At 41.0% G+C, this 16,055-nt stretch overlaps 2 protein-coding genes across 6 annotated transcripts in view; both read left to right on the forward strand.

Moving 5' to 3' along the window:
* The first annotated feature begins 942 nt into the window (after window positions 1–942).
* Window positions 943–2,328, forward strand: LOC113013683 (transcription factor HES-2-like). Its single transcript, XM_026154782.1, has 4 exons — window positions 943–1,068; window positions 1,178–1,273; window positions 1,389–1,476; window positions 1,572–2,328. Exons 1-4 carry the CDS (start codon window positions 979–981, stop codon window positions 1,895–1,897), a joined length of 600 nt encoding a protein of 199 aa, XP_026010567.1. The 5' UTR covers window positions 943–978; the 3' UTR covers window positions 1,898–2,328.
* Window positions 2,329–2,852: 524 nt separating this feature from the next.
* Window positions 2,853–16,055, forward strand: part of acot7 (acyl-CoA thioesterase 7) — a 58,490-nt gene continuing 45,287 nt past the window's right edge. For 2 of the 5 annotated variants that reach the window (XM_026153137.1, XM_026153138.1), the window contains exons 1-3: window positions 2,853–3,215; window positions 8,233–8,350; window positions 9,305–9,461. In XM_026153137.1, coding sequence (XP_026008922.1) covers window positions 3,166–3,215; window positions 8,233–8,350; window positions 9,305–9,461 — 325 coding nt within the window. In that variant the 5' untranslated portion in view covers window positions 2,853–3,165. Of the gene's footprint in view, window positions 3,216–5,981; window positions 6,387–7,075; window positions 7,354–8,232; window positions 8,351–9,304; window positions 9,462–16,055 lie in introns of those variants that run through there. The other 3 variants (XM_026153136.1, XM_026153135.1, XM_026153134.1) reach the window with 3 other exon arrangements.

Below are 16,055 nucleotides of genomic sequence, written 5' to 3' on the forward strand. Positions count from 1 at the left end.
GGTAGAGACCTCCCTGGGTAGAGACTGCATAAAAACGTCACATGCAAAACCATTGTTGTAAAAATCTAAGAACAGATGTTATTTGAAAGTAGCGTGGCTTGGGTATATATGCCTGGAGTAAGATTCTATATCCATGTGGACACTTTTTTTCTTGAATGCAAGCCTGGCCCCTGTGCGACTAATGCATGTGCTGCATCCTCTTGTTTTAAGTTTTTATTTTTTATTTTTAAACACACAGCTCCATGCAGAGAATATATGAAGAATATTGTGTCAGAATTGCACGCATTATATCCCAGTAAACGAACAGATTTGAACAGCAACAGGAAATTCAGCTGTAAAGAAAATCTTAATAATAGCCAGTGAAAAGTGAGAATACGGATAAAATGTGATTCTATATGCGTAGCTTGTTATATTTCACAGTTAAATTACAAAATAAATAATTCTATAGCCTGTATTTTCTTTCTAGGCATCTCCGAACACTGCGTCATTACGCACCAGTAGTGTTTTCGAAACAAAACAAAATTTAGTTCCATCAACTGTGTGAGAAAAAAATGAACCTATCTTTGTATTAAAACATCATATTTAAAATATGATGTAAAATATATGGCTTAATGAATGGATATTTGATGAATTAGCATTTGACGCGTCAAAACTGAAAGCTTCTTTACGTACAAATTTCCTCAGCTTTTTGGCACAGATTTTGTTTGGTCTATGGATCATAGCGCAGACACGCACCGCAGCTACGCTTGGATTAAAGTAAAAGACAGATGGTTATCTGACTAAATTTGATGCTTTTGTCTTGTTTTCGTAGAATGTGGGTCCCGTTCAAATCGTTTTGTGCCGGCTTGGGGGCGTACCCATGACGCACGGAAACCGACGCCACGGACCTGGATATATACCCCAGTACTTGGCCGTTAGAGGCACAACTTCGCCTATCTTGGTTTTGAACACTACTCTGGCACAAAGTCGACGCTGAAAATGTCTCCGAACATGACATGCGAAGCTCTCCAATCTTTTCCCCCAAAGCTATCTCTTGCCAAAAGAAAAGAAGCTCTTGAACTGAGAAAGGTAAGCAAAGTGGCTAAATTTAGTTTCATTTCCTTAAGTATTTTTTACCGCATACTTCACACATGTTGTAATGAATGAATACTAAATTCTATGTGTCCTTTTGTTTCAGACTATGAAACCGCTAATGGAAAAAAGAAGACGCGCCCGTATTAACGAAAGTCTGAACCGCTTAAAAAACCTAATCATCCCCCTCACAGGCAGAGATGTAAGTTGTTTGAATTTACATTTTCAGTATGCTCACTTTGCAGATGTAACTGACTATAGTCAGCACAGCATTTTGACTCATACATCTAACATCTTCTTTTCCCTTTTGTCTCCAGCACTCTCGTTACTCCAAGCTTGAGAAAGCAGACATCCTGGAAATGACCGTGCGGTTCCTCGGTGACATTCAACCTGCTAACGCTAAAAGTAAGTTAGCTATGACTTATTTAACCCTTTTATTTCTAAATGTATTAACAACAGATTAGATGAACATCAATCCTAACATTTATCTGTTTTTTCAGGTTCTGTAGAGAATTACAGGGAAGGTTTTAAGGCGTGCCTCAAACGCGTCTCTGTTCTGCTTCCCCAAACCAACTTGGATCCAGGCGCACACCAGCGCGTCAATGAATTTGTCCAGCAGTCCATATCCGCCACCGTCACCCCAACCTGCCTGAACTGCTGCGCCCAGACCTCGATGACTTTGCCTCAGATCCATCAGAGACTCTTGAGCATCAAATCCAGCTTCAGCTCCAGGGTGCAGAGTCAGCAACGCAGCAGCGCAGCGGTCCCAAACCATGCGCAGTCAGACTCGCAGACTGCCAGCGCTGCAGTGTGGAGACCTTGGTAAATTTTTTAAGTGGTCCTCCGACAGCTGTAAAAAGACTGTAATGTGTTTAATGTTGGGAATAATATTGAGAGAGCATTACCTGTAAATACACACAGTGATTAAGAGCTTGGATTCCGTGATGAAAAGCAACAATTCATCGTATTGGTTGAGTATTGTATACTCGTTTTGCGCGCGAGTCTTTTGTCCTGTACAAGCTGACAAGTGTAGACAGTCGTGTATATATGAATTTTTTAAAAATCTGCATGTATGTATACGTTCAATATTTAGTCCTCGTCGCGGACTAAGTAATCAGGGGCCATTGAAACAGCCCTGTAAGACCCAAAGGGTCAGTTTATGTCTGAATTTGCACAACAGACTTCAGAGTCCTGAATCTGTGCAGATGAACTTTGTAGACATAAAATGTCTGCAGTGAGTATCTCTGTTGGGGTGTGTTGTATTTTTGCTGTTTACAGCAAATTGTATTGTATATTTTGTACAATAAATGAATAAATAAACTAGTTAGATCTCGCTTTGTGTTTTTGCTTAGACTTTCTGGTCTTTTAAAGGTTTATTGATATGGATCGTTTATTCAGTAATAAAAGGAAAAACGCTCTTTGGACCATGACTGTGATTTTAACTGTAAGGACAGGGGCAGGACAAGGCACGCAGCAAATTTGCAAAGCAAAACTGGCAGTATGAACTGACCTATATTACAGGAAGAAAGCAGACAATGCAGCACCAATGTGTACATAAAAAAACGGAGTTTTTTGAGCTAAAACGTGGCGTGGAGAATTGAATGCATTTTTTTACATTAATGAACAAAGTATTATATGACACAGTTGTCAGGCAGATGTGAACAAAACTGACGCCACTGGCTGGGACGCATTTTGAGGTCAAATGCGCCCACAGCAGGCAGCATAAAATATTGCTCCTGAATGGATAGTTTGAGAAAGTGCGGTCTCTGCTGCCCCCCTCTGGGCGATTATAGGTATTGACATAGCTGAGGTTTCTGTTTCTCAAACATGCCTTTCTCATTTAACAATTTAGGAAGCTATGGAATGCAAAGGATCTTCTCTGGCTTATTATATCGATAATATAATAGTTTGTTATTTTAGGGCAATTTGAAAGAACAGATTTTGCAAAACATTTAGCAGATAATTTCTACGAGCTCTGCACATTTCCTGTAATCGAGCCATTTCGCAAAGACACTGCGACCACAGCAGCCGGCGGACGCCGGGAGAGTGATTTCCCTTCACATCACACACGAATCTCACTGCAACACGAGAACCATGTCGGCACCGCAGACGGGCGAGGCAGCATCCCCCCTTCAGATATGCAGGTAGGACGTTTAATAAGACACGTTTACACGAGTGCTACCTTCACACACATGCTAATAACGTGCTGCTGGTCGCCAAATGACGAGAACAACGCGGCTACCGGCGTAGTTGCGTGAGAGCTGCTGAGAGGACGATAACCCAGATAATCCGCTTCTGCTTCTTTTTATATTTTTGCGCAGACTCCATCGCCCGAGGCGAGTTCAGCCGCTGGTTCAAGATGTTTGACGTGTGCTGTTGTATAAAATACGAGACGCAGTTTTTTCAGGATGTTTAACGTTCGAGCTTCGTCAGAGGTGCGGACCATCTCAGCCGCGTTTCGCAAGTGATGACCTCAGCGCGGTTAGCTCATACAGAACAGGCGAAACACGGCCAAGGACGAAGGCCACTACCATTTTACCCAAAGTCCAAGAAAAGTAAGCACTTTATCGCGTGAAAGTTTATCGCGTGACTCAATTTGTCTGGACATTAGTTTAATTAGTCCGCACTTTGCCCCTTTATTTATTTAATCAGATAATGAACAGATGTAGAGCCCAGAAAGCAAACAGCCATCTGTGATAATAAGGGCACGACTGCGACCTATTAAAATACCTTTCAACTGCGCGTAATTTTCCAGAGAATAGGTGGTAGTACTTGCGCCCGTCCGTAGATGGAGCCAAACTTCTCTTGCGCACCTCTGCTATGTCAGAAATGTATGCCTACATTTAAAGAAAAGAAAAAAAGGAAAATAAAACATTCCCTCAAGTAAAAACACGAAAAACGACGAAAAAGACGGAAAAAAATGCACAATCAAAAGAAGATTTAAATTATTCAAAAACAGCAACATATGATACTTATATAAGTCACTATGACATCTATAGGACATTTAAATGGTAAATGGCCTGTATTTATATAGCGCTTTACTAGTCCCTAAGGACCCCAAAGCGCTTTACATATCCAGTCATCCACCCATTCACACACACATTCACACACTGGCGATAGCAAGCTACATTGTAGCCACAGCCACCCTGGGGCGCACTGACAGAGGCGAGGCTGCCGGACACTGGCGCCACCGGGCCCTCTGACCACCACCAGTAGGCAACGGGTGAAGTGTCTTGCCCAAGGACACAACGACCGAGACTGTCCAAGCCGGGGCTCGAACCGGCAACCTTCCGATTACAAGGCGAACTCCCAACTCTTGAGCCACAATCGCCCAGTTTTATAAGTTTTATAATCTTTTCTCATTCTTCACTGCTCAGTGTTCAGTTTCTGAGAAGTTTACCACGGTCTTCGGAAGACTTTCTGAAGCCAGACAGTATTAGTATTAGTATTAATGAATCATAACTTCAAAAGTATTTCTTTAAACATTGGGTCTGATCCGCCCCCCCCTCGTGGAGGATGTCAAGTATTTCTGGCTTTGCATGATTGATGCGTTGAAACCTTTAGGTGACTGACCATGTGGGAGTAAGTTTCCAGTTACTGGGATGTTGCGGTAAGATGCTAGTAGTTCGATTGGATATGAACTTCTTTTCTGTAATCATGAAAAAATGTAATGTTTACAGTCATAATAATACAGTGATCATCAAAGATTATGGGATTATCTTTAATGATCACAGAAAACAAAGGCGACAGTCACAGGTTGGGTCAGTGAACATATTTATTTAAGCTTATGCTATAAACTCACACTATCTACTTCAGCTACACTACCACAAGCCCAAAACAGATTTAGCCTTGCTAAACTAACATGAAAACCATGTAATGTCTAAAAGCAAAGAGCGAAGAAAAGAATCCCACCAACCACAGGTTGTCACAGACTGATTGGATGATTCACTGTATAAAAGGTGCACTCACTTATCAAATACATCATTCTTCATCATGCTTCAGTGCACCAGCTTCTAGATAAATCACTCACAGAATTCAGTATGAGTGCATATTTTCAACATTTAAGGGCTGAAAGTGTTTCAATCCTTTACAAAAGGATCAATACAAACTATTCAATCACCAGAACGTCACCTTTTGGGCCGTGTGTGTGGAAAAGTCACTGAGAGCCCAGCTCAAACCCAAAATCCTAGTGGTATACTCATCCTGCTCTCTTCTCTCCTTCCTCTTGTTGCTGCACTGGCAAATTCTTACAGAGTTGATGTCAACAGGTTCATGGGCATTTTGAACAAATGACAGAGAGCAAGGCCAGGAAGTGCAAGTTTATTATGTGAACGTCTCAGCAGGCCCTCTGCCATCAAAGCTTTTCAGAAAAAGTGCCTATTTTAATCAATGGAGTGTAAAATGACTGAATAAATATTTGCAGAGCTAAAATTCAAATCATAAGGAAAATGTGTACTGCATAAAATTTTTTAATAACATGTCCACTTTGCCACTTTACCACAACACTATGACTGTAAACACCCAGTATAGCCCAGAGGACGGCTTTTTTTGTTAGTCATTTAGATTGAGGTCTTCCTAAGAAGTTACCCTGACTGATCCATTGGATATTCTGTCTTTGCACAATGATCTTTAACGTCACTGAACAGTTAGAAGTGGATGTATGTGCATTAACAGGAAGTTAGTCATCTAGTTCTTCTTTAAGTCAGCTTCACTGACTATATATCAAAGATGCGCTCCGTCTGATTTCTTCGCTGCAATAAAATAAGAAGCTAAACAGGATCCATCAAAGCGCCCTCGTGATTAGTTTAAGAGTGCATTTGGAAGCGTTATGACCTTTATATTGTTGGCTTTCATTTGGCCTCATATCCAATATTTTTTGACTTTCATTTTGGCACTATTAAGAACTTCAGATTGCTTTTCTGCAACACACTAGGAAGGTATATTTTTTCCAACTGTTTGCTCAGAGTTCAGTTTGTTCCTCTCTAGAAGATTCGTACAACGGCTTTGTGAAAAGCTAAAAAATATAAACAATTTATTTTGTGACTTTTAGTACAGAATAGGAGAACACCAAGTGGTAAGACAACATTCTTTGACTTACTGTTTATGCATACAGCGATATGGATGTGTGAGTGTGTTTGGCAAATGCCTGTCTCACGTGGTAATGTAAGTATGCTTGCAGTTAAACACTAGGATGCAAAATCACTTTCACACCTGTGCTGTGATCTTGTTCTGTGGACAGCCGGGAGAGAAATGACACTGAGACCCCAGTTTGTGAAGATAATTCTGTCTTTCAGCCAACATTGTTCTCGACGCAGGTAAACTAAAATAAATAAATAAATAAGAGTTTTTTTTCAACAGGCAGAAGCTTTTGTCTTAGGCACCCATTAACAGCAATATTTTGCATTTTCAGTTAGTTATCATCTATATATCGTTTGTATGTTTAGTCCAGTGGTGCTGCTTCTAATCAGAAACAACGTCAGCTTTTGTGTACTCACCTGTGTATATAATCTGTGTATTATAGATATTTTGGTTGATTTACATGAGTAAACAAGTGATTAATCAACTACATCCTGATTTGGAGGTGTGTAAGTGTGATTTGAAAGGTTTGTGGACTTGGCTTTCTTTATTTTACTTTTTTAAGCCTGCTATTCTGTTGAACATATTAAACTGTATTATGTTGGTACTGGGGTGGTTGTAATCTTGGCCAAGTATCTTCAGTTTGTTTCCTAAATTTCAAAATTTAGTCTTTACTATAGAAAAATACAGTGGAGAAACATTCTCGTGAATTAAGGATCTGAGACAAGTTTCATTCATCTGGTGCTTTGCATGTGTCTCAGGACATCTTGGCAGATTTGTCACTGTCAAACTCTGTCAGCTGCAAGACTCAAACCTCAATGTGATGATGACTTCTTTCATTAGCTAACTCTTGTCTGTCTTTGTATCAGCGGGTCTGCTGAGATCCAGTTTGACTAGTTAATGTGGTTTGAGCGGTAATACTCCATGACATCACTCAGACCATCAACGTCAGATCTCAAAATCTTGAAAGCTGGGTTCTTAGAGCTCATACACAGAGGAAGTAGGTGAGAGACGAAGACTGAGAGCCAGTCCGTGTTTAGAGATGGATTGCTCTAGGGCTCAGCAAAGTCAGGCTTCAGATGAAGTGGATAAGACGACTGCAGTGGTGGAGAAACAGCAACATAGTCAAAGTAAGCAAGTAAGCAAAGATGTCAGGGAGGGTGAGAAGACTGGAGCTTGGAAGTGTACCAAAAATCATCTTAGCAGGTACTTGGTTACTGATGCACACACACCCACACACACAGTCTGTTTTGATCATTTTGTGTTGGTTCCTAGTCATTTCCTACATATGGTGAGGAGTTTTGTGAATTCTAGTAAATAGAAAACTGAGAATTGTCAAGTTTTATGGGAAGTTATTGATCACCTTTCTATTACACAAGGGCTTACTAATGCTGCCAAGCTGCGTATTGTCTTCCTTTTTGTTCTATACACACACACACACACACACACACACACACGCACATACACACACAGTCTAAATCTTAACCGTGTGTGTCACAGAATTAGTCAGTGCAGTGGCGCACTGCATTATTGTGGTTAGACATTTGTACATTTTGGATTAACAGTGCGTAAAGTGATTACACCAGGTATAACTGGTACGACTCGTTTATCCATACACTGAAGAAGTGGAGCCACTTCATGCACCGTCTGCGATAATGATGCTGTGTTTAACCTGTGATGCAGTGTGGAGACATGGAGAGCTGCATTATCGGCTTGTTATGTGCAAAGATGCAGCACATGAGTGACTTTCTGGCATTTAAAAAAAAAGTTTCTCATTTTTGTCTTTGTGGTTTTTTTGGACAAAGTTTCATAAAACTAGTGGTTAGTAGGTACTTAACCTTGAGGTGACTTAACATGAAAAACAAGAAGAAAAACATACTGCGTGCACTGCTTGATAACACTATTCGGGAAGCTTATAATACAGTTGGTGATATGTAATAAAAAGATAATGACACAAATTTGAATGTGAATCAGACCGAAAGTCATGGGTCATATAAAGAGCCTTGAGGCGACTGTTGTTGGGATTTGGCGCTGTGTAAATACAATTGAATTGAATCGTAGTAATGCATTCATTAATTATTGCAGGATTATGTGGCCAGACGATGCCAACGTTGCGGGCAACGTCCACGGTGGCAACATCCTCAAGATGATAGAGGAAGCCGGATGCATTGTCGGCACGCGGCACTGCAACACACAGAACGGGGTAAGAGACAACAGCCACTGTCTTTCTGGACTGTGCTATCGTACTGTTGGATAAATGAAGTCAAGGAAGTTCTCCATAAGTTCCTCTAATGTTCATTTTTTTGTAGCAGAGAGGTGTCATTTATATAATGCACTGCAGTACTAAATGTTTCTATTTTTTAGCACCTGAATAAAGAGACTAAAATATGTTGTGAATAACAGTGTTGAAAACTTCTGTACTATAAGTGTGAATTGACAGAAATTAATGCAAGAAACTAAGAAATGATAACCATTACTTTTACAACTCAAATTTTAAAAAAAGTTTAAAAAAATGTGAAAAATTAATTATAAACACAATAAAGGAAATACAAAATCTCAAAAGGGAGTTATTTCTGTCTAACTTGCAGTTATACTAGCATTAAAAACATATTTATCAAATTAGTGAAGTTTCCATCCATCCATCCAATTCTTCCACTTATTCATTGTACTGGGCTAGGATATAGCCTGCCAATCACAGGGCTGACACAAAGAGACAGACAATCATTCACATTCACACCTAAAACCAGTTTAAAATCTCAAATTAATCGAAACCCTGTGTATGTCTTTGTGGGAGGAAGCCAGAGCACCCAGAGTGAACCCATGCAGACAAAGGGGAGAACACACAATCCCAGCCTGGATTTGAATCTAGGACCTTCTTGCTGCGAGGCGACAGTGCCTCACAGACAGTGACATCTGCAGTTGTGCACATCATTAACCTCATTTGGACTATACAACCTTGCTCAGTGGTATTATTTTTATCACTCAGTGTACAGTCATGTAACTGGGGGAATCAACCTCAGTGACTCAGGATTTTAAACCAGATTTTCCCTCTGATCTTCCAGCAGAGCAATTTCCAGATTCCTGCCATTGCAGTCAGATGTTGTGATTATGTGACTATGTGTGTATAAGTTTTGAGTCTGCTGTTTGTCTTGTATAGGACCGCTGCTTGGCAGCTCTGGTTCGGGTGGAGAAGACAGAGTTCCTGTCCCCCGTGTTCATAGGCGAGGTCACCCACGTCACTGCTGAGATCACGCACACCTCCAAGCACTCGCTGGAGGTCCAGGTCAAAGTCATGGCTGAGAATATCCTCACAGGTGAATTGCTGTGATATTCAAAAATGAATGCCTAACCCTAACCCTTAGCCTAAACCTAACCCTAACCTAAATGTAACCCTGTCACTAAAACCACATTTTGAGTCTCAAAAATGCCTTCAAACTTGTGGAGGTGGGCATTTTGTCCCCATAAAGACTGTTGGTCCCCACAAGTATAGTAACATTACAATTTTTGTTCCCTACAAAGATATGTAAACATGGTACACACACACACATTAAACCTGTTTGGGAACCGTTTTATAGCATTTTTCAGTTAATGATGAAAGGGAATTTAATTCACACAAACGATTTTAATCCTGCTTAGTTTACAGAAAAACTGTTTGTTATAAGATAAATTTAACATTAAGCAAGCTACTTTTGACTGCTCCCTTGCCACAAGGGGTAACCACAGCGGAAAGTGTCATGGCTACTGAACGGACCCACGCGCAGACAGTTCTTTCAAGGAAACAAAAACGGGATTTATTTACAATAGGGATCACCTTAGTGCAAAATATATGTACAGTGAGTTGGGAGGGGGTCCAGGGCTCCAGGGAGAGAAGGGGGGGGGGGGGATCCACACACACGCTTCCTCTTCCACTCAGTCACCGCCACCGCTCCTCCGCACACACGCACTCCTCTTCAGCCGCACTCGCTCCAACACTCCACACACTGCCCCACTTGGACAGGTCTGGTGATTCGGTCCAGAATCTACAGACAGAAGGTCAAGGTTAGTTCCACAACATAAAACACGTGTAAGCGATTCTTCTTTGAATATGCCGCGAGCACGAACTCAGGTGGTTCAACGTTCCAGCGGTGAGCTGCTCTGTGCCACTGCCTTAAATAGCAGCTGGGGAAATCAGCCAGATCAGCCGCAGGTGGACACCATCCACAGGGGTGCGTGGGCCAAGAGTGAGAGCCCGTAATGAGCTCCACCCAGGCAGAGAGGAGGAGGAGAGACAAAAAACTAAAACTAACAACAACAAAACCTGTAGCCAGCGTGGGCCAACCAGAGAGACACGGGGACCGTGACAGAAAGATCTGCAATTTTTAATTGACTGATTTTTATGTCCTAAACAAACCCAAAGGGGATTTATGTGTCCAGTGGAATCTAACCAGCAGTGGTTAACTGCACATCAGCATGCACATTGATGTAGGATTTCTGCTTCCTGGATGATTTTGTTTGAGTCGCACTACTTTATCTGTGCATCGTTGTTCACCTTTAGCCTCATTCTCATCATTTCAGAGAACCAATGGTATGGTAAACATTGAAACAGGAAGTTGACTACAGAAAGATAAAGTTGACAAACACAGATATACAAATATCTGCATGTTCAGCCTGTACTGTAAAAATTGGGGCTGCAACTAATAATCTTGTGTTATTAGTTGGAACAAGTAACTATTTGGAGCTTTTGCTTGGAAATATCTTAATCAGTTCTCAAAGAGCTCTCTTATTCAAAAAATTAACATGTGACATAAAAAAAAAGCAAACGTGTGTGTGAAAGTTTAGCAGTAAGCGTTATGGTGTAAAAAGTGCATAGGTGAAACTTTTTGTCTGGTTATTTGTGCAAGTCAAACATTAGTTTTGTCTTTATCTCTTTGTCTCACTGTCAGGCAGAAATATTTATGAATCGGAATTTATCTCTGTGTTTCTGTTTCACGCGTTATTTCTTAAATGGGAAAGACTTCCTATGGAAATATTTTGTCACTTCTGGAAAATTGGATTACTTAACGATCAATGAAAAATGACTTCATTGTGACATTCCGCTGTTTAACCACAAGAGGGCAGCACATAGTAAGTGGTACTGCTTGTGGCAGCATGAATAATGAAACGCTTTCACAAGGGACTGCATTACGTGCTGTGATGGGGGAACAGAATGTAAGAGGGATGCTGATTTCTAGAGTATTTGGCAACTGATGATGTTTCTAATTCTGTAATACACGTAATACACTTTATTTATATGTGTGCAGGTTAACTTGAACACACAGGCTCCCACAATTCTCAGAGTACCTCAGGTAAAGATGCAGAGACCACTTTGGGTTGCTGTATCTGAACCTTTAAATGGCACGGGGACAGAAGTCTGCCTGTGATAAATGTCTCTACAAATTTAATGTCTTAAGGCACTGTAAAGTATGTAATTAGGGGGTTATCTGTGAGTTTTGGCAGTTTACACCAGGTGCAGTTTTTAAGTATGAAAGAAAAGCAAATTTTAATAGTTGTGCAGTGGTGGTGTCCATCTTTCAGCTGGTGAAACTAAAGACGGGAGGAAATGGAAAGAGAGGCAGATGGAGAGCAGCAGACAGACATATCGATGGGGAAAAAGATAGCAAAGAGAATTTAAGAGGAAAAATAGCAAGAGTAGCGAAGAGATAGAAAGAAGGATGAGGAAAAGGAGGTGTGGGAAACAAAAGAAGTATCCCCTAGACAGCCGTTGCCCTAGCAACAGGCTTATACTGGTTGGTTGGCTGGTTGCTGGGCTGAAAGCAGGTTGACGGAGGCGGAGGCACAGATATGAGGTGACAGGTGGAGAGCAGCATACATACGTGCAGGCACCGGAATGGACAGCCCTCTACAGTGAATGGCCCGTTAGGAAGGACCCCTAATGAGGGGGAGATCAGGAAGCAAGCACATGGACTCGAAGCATTGTTCAGTTTGGTTCAAACATTTCTAACAGGGGAGACATTTTCAATAAAATGGAATCTAGCTTCCATTCCTATATTCACTATTTAGTCACATCAAGTTTGTCTTATAAAACATGCTAAGAAATCCTAATTTGCATTGCAATATGTAATAGGTTTTAAAGCAGTAGTCCACAGTTATAGAAAATGACACAATGCATCTTCTGGTACTTTCAATCATTATTAATTTCTAAATTTTCTGTTCTCTTGAGAGTGAAAAATCTATTACTATACTCGCATAAACAAAGAAAAAGGATTCGTTCTGAGGGTTTGAGTGTAGGTTTAGTGTCAGGGCAATGTGGGTGTAGTGTAAATAAGAGGAGTTGTAGCCCGGGGTGGGAGCAGGCATGGAGGTGAGTTCCTCTGGGACATCAAACTTTGCTACTGAGGTCTCTAGAGGCTGTGTGGGCCAAGCACAGTAATAGAATTAGTTTATATTGTATGCTAAATTTTATGTACTGTAAAAAGTACACTGTTTTCCTGGTTCACACTTAACAGCAACTTATGTTAGTCACAAATACCCCCCCAAAACAAAGTCAAGTCAAAGTTTATTTATATAGCACATTTAAAAGACTAGTGTACATCAAAGTGCTTCACAATAAAACCGCAGTGCGGGCAGAACAAAGAACAAATAGTACAATTATACTTAAAATTGCATTTACATGGTGTAGTGCAGGCCGAATGAAAGTCAAACTAATTTGTTTCAAAAGCTAAGTTAAACAAGTGTGTTTTTAAACGAGATTTGAACGATTGAATTGATTCCAAAGTACGGATTTCGACTGGGAGATAATTCCAGAGTCTAGGGGCAGCGATGGAAAATGCACGGTCACCTCTGGTTTTTAAACGAGACCTTGGTTGCATTTGGAGCAGTTGGCTGGAGGATCTTAATGCTCTCTTTGGGTTGTATGGATCAAGGAGATCAGTTAAGTAGCTAGGAGTCATGTTATTTAGAAGAGAAGAAAACAAAAGTACAAAACTGCTACAGATATTAATCATTTGAAGCGATCGAAACCTGCATATAGTAAAGTGAGCTGGCAATGTGAAAGACTTCATTAAACATTTAAAGGAGAGCCCGAGAAGGAGCAGCAGCTTGGTGGTGTAGTAGGTCATATTTACAGGAAGTGGGCCATATTTGTTTGTATACTGTAACTATGGCTGTGCATTTGAGTTGGCGCAGCTGCGAAAAGCCAATGGTTATGCATTTAATGGATCTATTTTTGTCCAAATCTCAGTAGAATACAGTATGCTCAGCTGTGGCCGAGCACATGTTTTTAGTTTGTATTCTTGTTAGATGTGCACTTTTGTGCCTAATTTTTTGAATGCATATTTGGATGTTCCATGCGCACTTCATACATGCATGTGGGTTTTCGTCTGTGTTTGGCTCTTTAAAAGGTTCCTGCAGGGCAGAGAGGGAAGAGAAGATAACGGGAGCAGACATTATTTGCTTCTGTCATGTTGGCTTAGCATCATGGCTCACACAATGTGGCCCAGTCAGACACGGATGCCAAGTGGATGTACCTGCACACATTCTCCGTCACAACGCATGCACGTACCCAACACACTGACCCACGCCCATACACACACGGGGTTGTGCAGGGATGACCTGCATGCATGCAGAGCCTCATATGTAGACACAGAAAAAGAAATCACACACCTACGTGTTCTCACACCCACACTGAATGAGCACAGTTTCCTTCTTGCTAAAAGAGAACACATACCGAGACAGGACTGGCAGGTTTTACATATTCCCGACCAGCTCTTTTCCAAGGCAGAAGATTGATGGATTGCTTAAAACAGGAATACAGAACAAAGGATTTTACCAGTTGTAGACCAGATTATGCACTTTGTGTATTTTCTGGTGTACATCACAGGGTGTGCATTTGTGCAGCCGTGCATGCTTTTTTAGCTCTGTGCAGATGTTAATGTGCATGCTCCTTGTATCTTGCACTCTTTGTGCAAGGATCTTTGCATTTATTTAATATGTATGTGTGTGTGTGTGTGTGTGTGTGTGCGCGCGTGTGTATGTGGAGGAGGCAATCATCCAGGTTCCACAGTCAGTCAGGCAGCATCTCGTCAGGCAGGCCTCAGTCACAGACCCTCAGGGTAAGGCTGCCTACTGTGGGCACGAGCCGTGATGATTGTCCCTGCTGGGGGGATTGCGCATGCGTACTAACATACACATGCACACTCACAGTCAGACCTACACACACTACAGCACGTGCAGATTTGCAGATGTGAGAATACACATACATAATGAAATGCCACACTCTCTCACACACACACAAACACTCGCCACTTTATAGAATGTGCACATACACGCACACACACACATGCACACACACATACACACGTGCGCTCTGTACATTCATATAATGTGCTTGTGCTCAGTCACTCATGGGACTCGCATATATATATATGCAATGCTACTTGTGTTGCACTCTGGCGCACATTCACATGAACACGACATACACAAATCCCTCCTGTTCAACACACATGAGCAGGGAGAGAGCTGAGAGCGCAGCATTGTGGGTTTGATGCTTAAAATGTTGTAACCATGATAGTTCCTGTCCTGGTAGGTCACAGAACTGCACATCCTCAGAGAACATACAAACACATCTAAAATGGATTGTTTTAGCTTTAAATTCAGCTCAGCAACATAAAAAAAAAACGATCATGCTTTTTTTTTGTAATAGCGTAATTGTCATTAATATATTTATATGAAGAAAATGTGTTTAAATCTAACACAGAAAACAATATACTTAAAAATACCACACAAAAACCCTTAACAATAAAGCACAAGACTGGTTTGATATGAAGGCATCTCTTACTTTTTTTTTTAAAAACATGATGCTACAAGAAAATGAAGGTTAGTTTAGTTTAACAGGGAGTTGTTTATGTGGACTCACAATGGAGTCTGTCAACTGTGCAGAAGCTTTTTGTCTCACAGCTGGATTTTCCAGATCTTTATTTTGATTGAGAAGAGAGGTCCTCGCAGTAACGATGTTCAATTCAGTGTGCTAAGCACAAACAAATATTAAAAAAAAGTTTACATTGAGTATCAGATAATCCTCACTCAGAAAGCACTGTTAGAAACTCCGCTGCTGCCATGATTTAATCTATTCCTATCAGGCTGTAACATTCCCCAGAGAGGGAATGTAGTATTATTAAAAGTAATGGAGCCTTGGCTGAGCACAATGGAAAATCTGTGGTTTTGATCATGGGGATCAAGTACCAAGAACGATCCCCTCTGCACTGTCTCAGAGCCTGGAACAGGCTGTTCAGGAAGGAGAAAAGAAAACAGGGTCTTTTTTCTGCTTCGAGAGAGAATTAAGGCGAGTGAGTAAGAGACCAAGGGGAGAGCACAGAGGTGAATCAGTAAAAGACACAAATCAAGTGAAATAGCTCATGGTGAAAAAAAAAGGAAAGATATCGGGTAAAGGACAGGAAGGAAGAGCAGGAAAGGTGAGAAATTACACACACACTGAGGTTGTCAGACTGGGACTGCCTAAAAGGTTTTCATTTGAACAGAAAGTGTGAATTTTACTATGAAGTCCTGATTGATGCCTTAAACTTAGATTAAAGGAACTGGAAGATGTATGAGTCATGCTGGAGGGACGTTGTCCCCTACCACCCCCACCAACATAAGCACCCATGTGAGCCGTGAGATCAACACCAAAATGCTCTTATTTCTAATTAAATGTGACACAGCTTAGTGTTTTAAATGCTGCTGCATCTTATGCTAAAATAGTGTCTGTGTAGTACTTACAAAACAACACCTATTGGATTCTTGTTCCATAATGAGGGTTTTTATTTTTGCCTGTCTCTTCAGAAGGTGAAGCTGTCCTTTTAGTGATGTTATACTCCTGTAAGAAGAGCCAAGTGATACTAGTTGGCTTGTATCACGTGCAATGTCCTTTCTTG

This window comes from Astatotilapia calliptera, chromosome 20 (assembly GCF_900246225.1).
Source record: "Astatotilapia calliptera chromosome 20, fAstCal1.2, whole genome shotgun sequence".
NCBI lineage: Eukaryota > Metazoa > Chordata > Actinopteri > Cichliformes > Cichlidae > Astatotilapia > Astatotilapia calliptera.

What these genes read in the sequence shown, in the direction of transcription:
- LOC113013683 (XM_026154782.1), top strand. Translation starts at nt 979, where the DNA reads ATGTCTCCGAACATGACATGCGAAGCTCTCCAATCTTTTCCCCCAAAG. An exon ending in AAGCTCTTGAACTGAGAAAG is followed by an intron (nt 1,069 to 1,177) that starts GTAAGCAAAGTG and finishes CTTTTGTTTCAG; the next exon opens with ACTATGAAACCGCTAATGGA. An exon ending in TCAACCTGCTAACGCTAAAA is followed by an intron (nt 1,477 to 1,571) that starts GTAAGTTAGCTA and finishes CTGTTTTTTCAG; the next exon opens with GTTCTGTAGAGAATTACAGG.